Raw genomic sequence first — 12107 nt, 5'->3', positions numbered from 1 at the left:
TCTTGATGTAAAATTACTCATAAATATGATGTTGTTCCATCGATGGCAGGTAAGGGCCGCGCGTTTTAAGTTATGAACACACAACTGGTCGAAAATCATGACCATAACCTGTATCAAAAGTACGGTGTTAAGAAAATCTCGGTTGCATTCACGTCTTTTGCTTACCTCCTCGGGTAGGGCATTGATGGAAGTATCTATACTGCGTCTGGCTCTTTTGCACTTGGACGACATGTTTCACAAATCACGGCCAAAAACGACGATTACTAAATTGCGACTCCGTTTCAACAGATTCGCGCGTTTTCGGGATCTTTCTTGACTGTGCCAACCGGTCCAACTTGTTCTTGAGTTCTGGTCAGGTACTGTTATCCTGCCTAGAGTGGGGTGTTATTTGATAAAAACAGTTACTTTAACAAACAATTACACAACACAGGTAGAAAAACAGTTACTTACTAAACTATTACAGGTACTTTTTTGGTAAACTCTCGTAAGAATTTCCTGAAGGGCTGCAGAAATGAATATTGATGTGTTTACATGAATCAACATCTTAATCGTCGTTACTGAAGGGCCTTTGACATCGCGGACGGCTTCCCCATATGACCATACCCCGCAAACCATGGAATCCATGTTTTCGTATGTTCACTGTAGGAGTGAGCGCGACGTCCGATGAAACAGCGCTATACAAAAGCGCCATTTGCAGATTTGTGTGTGAGCGCGAACGAGATGGCTGATGAGACGGCAATACTTTCGGCCGCATTCATCGGCGCCATCATGATTCCGCTTGAAACGCGCCGAACTTTGTTCGAATCTGGATGCGACACCGTGATTTGATTTACCTTTTTTGGCACAATTACCGCGATTTCCGACAATAAAAGCGCATGAAATGGTCGTACGATAATGGTAGACCTTGTCGCGAACTAATTTGATCTGCTTTTCAGTCAACTTTAGCCGTTTTATCTATTGCACCGCAGCTGTTCGCATTCAATGAAACAGCCGCAAGAACATGCATTTTTCCATGTTTCTAGCCTCATTCCTTCGTCAAAAAGGATTGCATGATTTACATTTACAAATCTACAGCATTTTTCCTGATTATCCGAGTACATTTACCTGCAACAATTTGCCACAAAAGGGCGAGGAACAGAGCTGTTTTTCTTAACATAAAAGAGACGGGAATGATGATCCGTTTCTTCGCACTGTTTGTCACGGCTGTAACGAAGCAGATCATCATCGATGCACCGGCCAGGATATGAAAACGGCGTTAGAAAATATCCGCCCTAGAAGAGCTAGGCAGTGATGAAAACGCAGCGCGATCTCCGCCCACGACAGCAAGAAAAGACGCGCGCGTTTCTTGCGTGGGCGAGAGTTGGGAAAGGGGCGAAGATGTCCATCTTCACAACATTTGAAAGGGTTAAGAGTGGAGCGGGAAAATGGCTAAAACCAATGGATGTTTTTGCATGCTTGTGCAGTTGTCCAATCAGAAGAGAACAACAAAACAGCAGCAGAACAATCGGCAACAGCATCCGGTGCCAAGCACGAAACGCAGAATGCAGAACAAGGGCAACAATCAGCGCAGGATGTAGGAACAATGGGAGGAGGAGGGGTTTGTAGCGAGGAGAGCGTGTGCACCAAGGTGTTTACTACGCGTTGGTGATAGCCACCGAAAAGGGCGTTGTCGATGCAGCTAGCAGCAGAAGAAAACGATCGCGAATTGGTCGTGTGTTGCCGCATTTTGATAGGCGGAAAACATGCTCAAGAATGGCTGAGTTTTGTGCTCAAAACGGCATCTTTTAATGTTGCATATTCCTGGGAAAACCAACGACAATTCGTCGATAGCTCTTCTATCTTTGCTGCGCAAGAAAGATGCATACGAAGTGCATCCATCCAGACGCACATTGCGTATAGCGATTGGCCAAAAGTTGCGTTGATTTGTCATCACCGTTTTATGGTGCAATTGATCTGCACAATGTTCCTGTTGTGCGTGATGATCGTGTGCGCGGTTTCCAATATGCACATGATGCGTGACACCATTTTTTTGTTGAACATAATGTTTGTTTTTCAGTAAAATCAATGTGAATCATGATGATCATTCGAAGGCATGTTTGTGACATTGTGAACAATTCAAAATGTATGAACTTTTTGTCACAACGCACGGTCTCGATCTCACGTATTGATGTAGCGTTTATGAACAGGTGATCATCAGCAAAGTAGTTAGTTCAGTGTGTTGCGTGTTAGAAATTTCCATCCCCAATCCTATCATCTCCTTAACATCATTCCACTTCATAGACATTCATTCATCAACATTCATACACAACGCAGACAAACATACCGACAAATCTCGACCACGACCTACGACGATATGACGACAGAGCGAGCTAGCTAGAACGGGGAGGGAATGAGACAGACAGAAGATCGTCGATCCGAAATGGCGGCGATCGCCATTTCTTTTTCGTTTTTGAAGAAAATTTTTGGCCACGCCTTTTAAAAGCTCTCCAAAAGTTCTTGTACAAAGTCGAACTCTCACCACTCCGAAGCCACATGTCAAAGCACTACAAAGTCGAACATCAGAGCTTTTTTCGGCCGTGACAAACAGTGCGAAGAAACGGATCATCATTCCCGTCTCTTTTATGTTAAGAAAAACAGCTCTGTTCCTCGCCCTTTTGTGGCAAATTGTTGCAGGTAAATGTACTCGGATAATCAGGAAAAATGCTGTAGATTTGTAAATGTAAATCATGCAATCCTTTTTGACGAAGGAATGAGGCTAGAAACATGGAAAAATGCATGTTCTTGCGGCTGTTTCATTGAATGCGAACAGCTGCGGTGCAATAGATAAAACGGCTAAAGTTGACTGAAAAGCAGATCAAATTAGTTCGCGACAAGGTCTACCATTATCGTACGACCATTTCATGCGCTTTTATTGTCGGAAATCGCGGTAATTGTGCCAAAAAAGGTAAATCAAATCACGGTGTCGCATCCAGATTCGAACAAAGTTCGGCGCGTTTCAAGCGGAATCATGATGGCGCCGATGAACGCGGCCGAAAGTATTGCCGTCTCATCAGCCATCTCGTTCGCGCTCACACACAAATCTGCAAATGGCGCTTTTGTATAGCGCTGTTTCATCGGACGTCGCGCTCACTCCTACAGTGAACATACGAAAACATGGATTCCATGGTTTGCGGGGTATGGTCATATGGGGAAGCCGTCCGCGATGTCAAAGGCCCTTCAGTAACGACGATTAAGATGTTGATTCATGTAAACACATCAATATTCATTTCTGCAGCCCTTCAGGAAATTCTTACGAGAGTTTACCAAAAAAGTACCTGTAATAGTTTAGTAAGTAACTGTTTTTCTACCTGTGTTGTGTAATTGTTTGTTAAAGTAACTGTTTTTATCAAATAACACCCCACTCTAGGCAGGATAACAGTACCTGACCAGAACTCAAGAACAAGTTGGACCGGTTGGCACAGTCAAGAAAGATCCCGAAAACGCGCGAATCTGTTGAAACGGAGTCGCAATTTAGTAATCGTCGTTTTTGGCCGTGATTTGTGAAACATGTCGTCCAAGTGCAAAAGAGCCAGACGCAGTATAGATACTTCCATCAATGCCCTACCCGAGGAGGTAAGCAAAAGACGTGAATGCAACCGAGATTTTCTTAACACCGTACTTTTGATACAGGTTATGGTCATGATTTTCGACCAGTTGTGTGTTCATAACTTAAAACGCGCGGCCCTTACCTGCCATCGATGGAACAACATCATATTTATGAGTAATTTTACATCAAGATTTTACTTGAACATTGATACGAAGAACAAGGATGCTGTAGCTATGTCGAAACGGGGGTATAGAAAGATCAAATGGGTCATACCTGATGTGGATAATCTACCTATATGGGACACTATTTACGCCAAAATGAACAATCTCCACTCGCTGGAGATCTCGCCGCGGAAGGACCAGTCGATAGGCTCGGCGTTTGCTTTGATAGCGGATTCTATACCATTAATGGCACAGCTTCGGTCGCTTACTTTAATCGATAGCAACGTAGATTCCCCAGATCAAGAAACTATACCAACTCTTCGTAGCAACTCTATTAATAGTCTCACATTCATATCCAATTTTAAAATTCGCGTGGATATGCCCGAGTTGCAAACATACGAGGGTTATTTGTTCGCATTAGGTACACCAGATGAATGTATCCGGACAACTGCACTCGCTAAGCTGAAGACACTTATTGTAACGCGCAATGACTCTGCCAAATCCATCTTCCGGCGAATGACAAGCCTAGAGAAAATGGTATGGATTGATGACGTTGAATATGATATCTGTAAGGCTATATGTGAACACTGCCCAACTAATCTGCGCAGTCTTGAAATTTCCCGTCTTCGCTTGCGGCTAGGAACCAGCCACATGAATTCTGTTTTAGATTGGTCAAACTTAACCCAGATAGAGCATCTAAATCTGGAAAGTGGAGTATTGGGTGCTATAAAACTTCCCAAATCACTTAAAAAGCTTAAGGTAGTTATTGATGATGATAACGAAGAAAGCATGATTGAAACTATCATTAGCGGTGCAGCGCATTTGAAAGAACTAACTGTGCAACTTAATGATCCTAGAGGAAACGAGTATGACTATGACGAACCCATTGAGTTATTGAAGGCGTTGTCGCATCTAAAACTCCTTGAAGTACTTGTATTTCATGGTGGGCGTTTTTTGAAATCTAGTTTCCTGCGTATGAATGCGCCTCTTGTGCATGTACGCAAACTACAGTTCAATGGAGCCGAATTACTATCATCGAAATCTATTCACCAAATTGTAAAAATATCGATTCCGACCCTTACCTTCCGCACGCTAAAGAAGAAGTTCCCTAACTTGAAAGAGCCAGAATTTGCAGACTGTACGTTGATCTCAGACAAAGAAAGTGACTCAGAATATGTCGATTATGATAATTGGCCGTCGGGATATTAAATTTCATACAAAAAAGGAAACAGTTTTATTGGCTTGTACTATGAATGAAAACGTCTCAGGAAAAATTTGGGCTATTTTTTTTCTTTTACTTTCTTACAAAACGAAGCTATATCTATGGAAGCAGTGCTTAAGCTAAATGGAATCACTCAGAATAAATGAAGTAAAGTGGTTGAAGTTCACGAATTAATGTAGCGGGAAGAAATATAGTGGCACACCGCTCAGAATGCGGCTAGGAAGCGATCGTAGAAAAATATGACTACTAATACGCCATGACTTAAATAAAAACTGATAAGAAAATAGAATTTTATTTCGAGTAAATTTATCTGTTTCCCAAACGTCCACTTGTTCTCCACGTGTGCAGCTACAGCAACAAGTTGCTAGGAAACAAGATAAAATCATATCCCGAACAAAATACCTCAAGAATTTCGTGCCGAGTTCACAGACTACCCACAGAAGGCGCACCAAAGTTAGCGTTTTTTTTTACGTAAAAGCTAAAAAATCGCTGCTCAGGAGAAGACAGTGCGATGGTCAGTCGATAACCGACTCTCTACACGGGCGCGAGAAAGCTGAAAATGAGATGAGAATGAAAAAGGCGAGAATGTCAAATCCCATACATTTGTGACAGCCTACTTGTATCTTTACATTTCCATTTGTATGGGATTTGACATTCTCGCCTTTTTCATTCTCATCTCATTTTCAGCTTTCTCGCGCCCGTGTAGAGAGTCGGTAACGCACGGAAAATACCAAAACACCTTATCAAATCATAGCAAATATTTACGCTTTAGAAATTTTTTAGTTATCTTGGCCATAATTGTTATAAAAAAGGATCTCACACGTTGCACAAATACAGTTGTTTCAGCCAACTGGTCAATCGGAAGATGTCGTTTGAGCTTCGGATTGGCAACGTGTTAACACCTCCGTCTTCTGTGGCTCCGGTGCATCGTAATCGTTCGAAGGATTAATCACCAGGATAATATTCAAACTACATGTCACATAATTTTGAATGGTTTGTTATATTTTAGGAAATTCGTTGAAATAGATGACCGGCAATAGAGAGATGGCAAAAATTGTCAGTCATTTGGGTCAACGTGCAATGGTACCTGCGCATTCATATCTTCTGCGGCTCATCGCCATCACCATCGGCACCACCGCGTGCCCAACTCATGCATGCACATGCAATGGGGAAAGCCCTTATACTAGCAGAGAGATCAAAATGCAATCAATTTTATCATGCATGATTCTCCCAAAGGGCAACGGAGTTCCCTTCTGGCCACGGCATTACCCCCTTTTCCTGGCCGGTGTAGCCAAGGCAAGGTACTTTAAAAAGACAGGTAGCTTTATCCAGAACAAATCCCCGATCGTATTTTAGAAAAATCTTCAGAGTTTGACATTCACGGGATGGTGGGATGTTTACTTCGGGAACGCTCTTTTCGGAGCTGTTTTCGCTTTTCTGTGGTATTACGACAGTTCAAATTCACGAAAAGTGGCACGAAAGTTGAAGTTTATGCAAATATTCCCAAAATTCTTTCAATAGTTTCAATATGCTATCGGTCCGTAGGTCTTGCCACCCGGCCTAGAACAAGAGCTAGCTAGCGTTCCTGGACCGTGCTCACTCGCTGTAAAACACAACTCGGTCGCTCGAATGATCTTAAATCGAGAGATGAATCATTTAAACATTCGAAAAAGAGTGAAATCAAGTACTTTCCTTGATAAAACCACCAAACTTGCCCATATCTTCTTTTTCTTCTTCTTGAAACTCACGTGGTTTTGTTGATAAAAAGCGCCCTGCTACGAATGTCAAACAAATTCAAAATGGTGACCTGTCAAAGTGGTTAAGAAACTACCTGTCTTTTTAAAGTACCTTGGTCACAACCAAGGCGTGAAAACAAAACAATATTGGCGGAAACTGATTTTTCCTCGGGGAAAATAAATCAATATGTGATTTTGCCGATTTTTCCGAATTCCTTTTGCTGTATTGAGTTGGTTTGGTTTCTCACCAGTTTGTTACTGCTTCAAGAGCGTCGCGTTGTCGAGAATCAACCTGGCAATCCGTTTTTTAAAGGTTGCTTAGCAACACCTTTCCAAAGATGAAGTAAAGCAAATTTCCACCAATCAAGTCGTGAAAATGGAGTACGCATCGTTCGTTCAGAATCTGGATAAAGTAAGCCCAAACCGTGATCGCTGTCCCCCGGAATCGCCTTACAGTCGAGAGTTTGAACGGCGGATGGGAGCGCTAGTGCTTAACTTTGACCTCGATTGTAATTCGACCAGAACCTCGGAAATCGCCACCGAAAACGATGGATTTTCAAGTGAAGAAAACGATGGAGACAGCGGAGTAGGTTCCTTCGATGAGGACAGAGACGACAGAGAAGCCACGGGAGAAGCTAACGAAGGTAATTGCTAGATGTTTGCCAAGCTGAACAAAACTATTAATAAATAATAATGTTCATTAACTACACTGCTGAACCAAAACCCGTTGTGGCACCATATCGGGCAAATTGTTTATTTGACCTAGAAGGTAATCCAGCGGAAAATCGGGCCAATGCAAGATCGAATAACATCGATCTGGCACACTCTCACAAGCGGACTCACGAAGGATCCGACGGTAGAGAAGATATAAATTCCAAAGATGAATTGATGGCCAAATTGCGGAAGCGGAGCAGTAGCCCAACGACAACAACTTTGTTCACGGAACAATTTAAGATATCCCAATGGTCCGATTCAGAATAACTTGAGCAACAAGTATAAAATGCAGATAGAATAAGACTTCTCTTGTAAAAATGGTCAGAGGATCATAGTGCGCCTTTATATTTTATGCCCGAATTTTTAAACGAAGGACTATGCCGTTCAATGAAGTCTAGCCAAATTTCAACTGTTCAATAAATGAATTATTGTGGCGTTTCGAACTGAAGAGAACAGAATTTGAAATCAATAAATGAAAATGTATAATTATTCATGGCTTCACTCGTAATAAATGGCCCACACGCTGGCTGTGACGAAAAAGGTGGCTGCCTCGTAGGTAAAACTAACGCAATCGTCTTTCTCCGCATCCCACACAGCTCGGGCTACACTTTTAAAGTCCTGAGATGCCTTATCTCCAACGCTAACCACTGCTACAAAACGATAGCGATCAAACTGACACCGTTTGAATTGATTTCGTAGTTCTTCACTTAAATTTTCCGCCAGTCTCTTCGCCCGCTTAGAAACATATTTGTAATCATCGAGATACGATTGCAAAAATTGATTCATCATCGATTGCATGCTTGTGCGGTGGAATGGATTTTTCGATTCAAGTCGATATGAATTTTGAAACCGTGGTACCATGTACTATAACAGCAGTTAAGGGATTCTCTCTTATCAAACATTTTAAGCTAGGATAAAAAGATTTCCACTTACCATGCTAGTCCGATCATTAAAACCTTTCTGTGTCTGAAAAGAAGATTTTGCTGGTCCCATCAATCGGGACAGTGCTAGCACCGATGATTTGCGCTGAAAATAGGTTGGAAAACATTTTTCATACAAATCCAATAAGGAAAATCTTCTACTCTTACCGCAACATCAGCCATACTCTCACGTGGATAAGTAGATTTACGCTGGGGAGTATCAAATAATTAATTATTTATGCGGATCGTATTCGTAAGTTACCGACTTACATAGGCTTTCTCGGACCGTTTGCTTGTCTCATTGTCCGTTGTGCCCTCCGCTTCAACAAATCCTATTTTCTTCGGTTTTTTTGAGTTTTCCACATCCTTCAACATTTAAGGGCAAATGAAATGATGTGCGGATTTCCTTAAATTTGTTTCTACTTACTGCCTCGTTGCTGTCCTCGTTGGTACTAGCCATGGTACTTCTAGTAATTGTTGAGTCGGAGATAATCCAGCACCTCTAAAAAATCGGTGTAAAAATGGTTGCTTTTATTGCCTCATATCAAAATGCATTCAAATGATAACTTGATGATTAATTGAGAAAAGATTTCGGAAGACGGTTATCTTTTCCTAAAATCGAAAAAGGGGTGAGACTACAATTGTATCACGCACTGTACAGCAATCTCGTCGCGGTAAACACAAAGATGCCCACAAAGTTAAATTTCGCGCGTCGCGGAGAACGGACGATTTGTTAGTAGCGCGTGTGTTATCCACAGATTTGGGAATTGATAAAAAAAAAACAGTGCTATTAGACCACAATATGCATCTAAATAACAACGAAAGCAGAAAAGGTAGGAAAAGATGAATAGAAAATAGGTAAATCGACCGTCACGCCCATCGCTTTCTCTTTTCTCTTCCACGTCGGGAAATAGTTCAAAGTTCAAGTGATCATAACGAACATAACTACCTGAAAATCCTCGATCAAGGTGCTAATATATCGGTCGATTATGGTGAGATTGAACTTCCAGAGTGGTATGATGATGCAAAATATCGAAGGTAAAGAATTGCGCAAGTCCGTCGCGCATAATAATCAACTGGCCATTAACAGGGAGATGACATGGACTAATGGACTTTTTTGTATCCATCACCTGGGGGATACGCAGAGGTCAAGCGCTGTTCAAGCGCAACTTCTTCGCGATGTTCGTGGGGAAGCTGTGCGGATTACTGGCGATCATAACGGTTCCCTCGATATTGCGTGTGTTGGTGCACACAAACCAATCTTCGGAACCGCGAACCGCTTATCAACGCTATTTAAGCACCATTTACCACACGCTCGAATGGTACTACGAGGATATGAAACCCAACTCCAGGTACGTGCTGTTAAATGCGCTTTACCGTAATTGAAGATAACGTTTCTCTCGTTTCACTGCTGCAGGGCATGGAAGTCGGTCACCTTTGTTAGAAAAACGCATGCTGGCGTCAGCAGACATGCATCCAGCGTTGATTCCAAAATGATCATCTCACAGCGAGATATGGCAATCACACAGTTTGGCTTTATAGGGTAAGATTTTCCATTTCCGTGCATTTTAAACCTTTGTTTTTTTGCCCAGAAATAAGTCTTCAATATGTATTAATATCTTCACATTAACCTAAATGTCTCTAAAAACAGGTTTTCATAAATTTGTCTTTCATTCACTTTTAGATGTACCATAATCAATTATCGTATGCTCGGCATACAATGTGACCAAAAGGATATGGATGCTTTCGTGCACTTTTGGCGCGTTATAGGACACATGATGGGAATCGAGGAACGGTAGGTCAGGATCGCTCTGTGCATTTGCAATTTATCTTCATCTTATCCCGATTTTGCAGATTTAATGCTTGTACCGACTGTTTTGAGACAACTGAACAACGTATGCAGGTGATCGCCAAAGAGATATTACGACCAGCCCTGCTACATCACACGGAACAGTTTGTGCACATGGGCAAAGCACTGATCGATGGTCTCTGGTGCTTTAACCCATTCATCGAGTTCGACAGCTTCCTGTATATGACCATGCGTCTTATCAATGTTCCCGGTTACCACTACTTGGACACAGATACCGTGTTTGTGGGGGATGACCTAGAATCGAGCAAAGTCCGTCGTTACGAACATTTTAATTACTATGCGCGTTTTGTCCTGTTCGTTATGACGTATTTACACTCGTTTTTACTGCAAATAAGCATCATCAGGTGGTATTTTAATTCTCAAATGATTCTAGCCCGATTTATAATCACTTACTTTCCATTCCTCGCGTTTTTCAAGTTTGGCATACGTGACTCATACGTACGCATTCTGAAATAAGTGACAGATTTCTACTAATATAATTAGTAAAAAGATAGATTACCTCATCAAAATTAAAAATGCAACATGAATGTAAGTAACACCTGTATACTGTTGATGTGCAATGAATGATTTAGTTATAAACAGCCATTCAGAAACACCACCGCCAATTCTGTATCAATGAGGATAAGACAAACTAAATTTACAGTTTATCATCATTATGCATATAATTTCCCAACCTATTGCTGCTGTTGTTTGATGGCGAGAAAGAGATTAAACAAATTGTACAACGCATAGATGTAATCGGCTTGGCTTTCATCACTCGGCAGTGGTATATCGAAAATATTGCAAATTATTTTAATGTACTCCGTTAAACTGCAGTCCAGGTTCGCAGGCGGAAAACCCACGGTGTCCAACGTCCGCTCTACCTCCTCTGGCCACTCGGACATCAGGTTGTCGATATTAATGTTGGGCTGCTTCTGTGCACTGGCTGCCCCTTGCACCGATTGACTGGTCCGTAACGCCTGAATTTCCGTGATCCATCGATCAATATCTCGGGAGCTGCGTACGATCGCCGAGGGCGTCTCAATGGGTTTGGTAAAAATCGATCTTAACTTCATCTGCAGCAAGACGCTATCACTCTGATCACCGCATGGTTCATCTAGAATCTAAAAATAAGAGGATGCGGTGAACAATTCGCGGATCGCGATCCTTTAGGCGAGATCATTTACCATAAGCCCCAGATTCTGAATGTGCGTGTTGAGCTTCTTGATATTCTTCTCATTCACGGGGCTGGGTGAAAACACCTTCAGGAAGGCATCAATATCTCCCACCGCAGGGATGAAATCAGGTATGAATATCTTCAGCTTGTAATCGATCGCAATCCTCTGGGGCGTGTAGCGTGGAATGTATTGAAACAAATCCTTCACTTCTGCCGGAGCATCGATGTTTTCGTACAGCTTCGGATTGAATTCTTTCTCTTCGACCAGCTTTTTGGTCGGTTCCTTGTCATCTTCCGACACACTACCACTGCTGTCGGTCAGGGAATCGTTTTTGCGCAATTCTCGTTTTTGTGTAGAATCTTTGGATTGCAGGAAACTTATTGAAGCGAACCTTATCATCAGACCTGTTCATAGTGATCAAATGGCTTACCGACTGGACGGGACGACACTTTGCTACTCTCATCGAGCATGGCCAAGGGATGAGTTTCATTGAAGCTTTCCTACGAATAAATCATACCAAAAATGTCTGATACTGATTACCACTTGTCCCGTCAATGCCTACCTTCCGTTGAAGTCTGTCCCCCAGCTGCTCTTCATCATCATCGACTTCTTCATCATCCTCCTGATTAACGAACTGCAGTGAACCGGACACGTCTAAATCGGGTGGTGGACTATCGTCGATTTCACGACCATTTTTAATCTCGTACATCTCGTCGTACATGTCCATTGCTTGTATTTCCG

General features: G+C 42.2%; 2 protein-coding genes across 3 annotated transcripts in view; one reads left to right on the top strand and one right to left on the bottom strand.

Moving 5' to 3' along the window:
- The first annotated feature begins 6823 nt into the window (after window positions 1-6823).
- On the top strand, window positions 6824-10940 carry LOC125957055 (uncharacterized). Of its 2 annotated transcripts, XM_049689459.1 has the most exons (8): window positions 6824-7117; window positions 7228-7349; window positions 9001-9172; window positions 9254-9377; window positions 9485-9691; window positions 9757-9882; window positions 10024-10134; window positions 10194-10940. In XM_049689459.1, the coding sequence occupies exons 2-8, from the start codon at window positions 7305-7307 to the stop codon at window positions 10663-10665; spliced, it is 1257 nt and encodes a 418-aa protein (XP_049545416.1). In that variant the 5' UTR covers window positions 6824-7117; window positions 7228-7304; the 3' UTR covers window positions 10666-10940. The 2 variants fall into 2 exon arrangements, with proteins under 2 accessions (XP_049545416.1, XP_049545415.1); XM_049689458.1 differs by having other exon boundaries at window positions 6824-7349.
- The window catches only part of LOC125957072 (intraflagellar transport protein 46 homolog), a 1403-nt gene continuing 134 nt past the window's right edge, over window positions 10839-12107 (bottom strand). Inside the window, exons 1-3 of the mRNA XM_049689480.1 lie at window positions 11907-12107; window positions 11376-11725; window positions 10839-11312 (exon numbers count right to left, since the gene is read on the bottom strand). The exon at window positions 11907-12107 is cut by the window's right edge and continues 134 nt beyond it. Coding sequence (XP_049545437.1) covers window positions 10884-11312; window positions 11376-11725; window positions 11907-12093 — 966 coding nt within the window. The 5' untranslated portion in view covers window positions 12094-12107 and the 3' untranslated portion in view covers window positions 10839-10883. The remainder of the gene's footprint in view (window positions 11313-11375; window positions 11726-11906) is intronic.

Source organism: Anopheles darlingi, chromosome 3, assembly GCF_943734745.1.
Source record: "Anopheles darlingi chromosome 3, idAnoDarlMG_H_01, whole genome shotgun sequence".
Lineage (NCBI taxonomy): Eukaryota > Metazoa > Arthropoda > Insecta > Diptera > Culicidae > Anopheles > Anopheles darlingi.
This window is presented reverse-complemented; position numbering and strand designations above follow the sequence as displayed.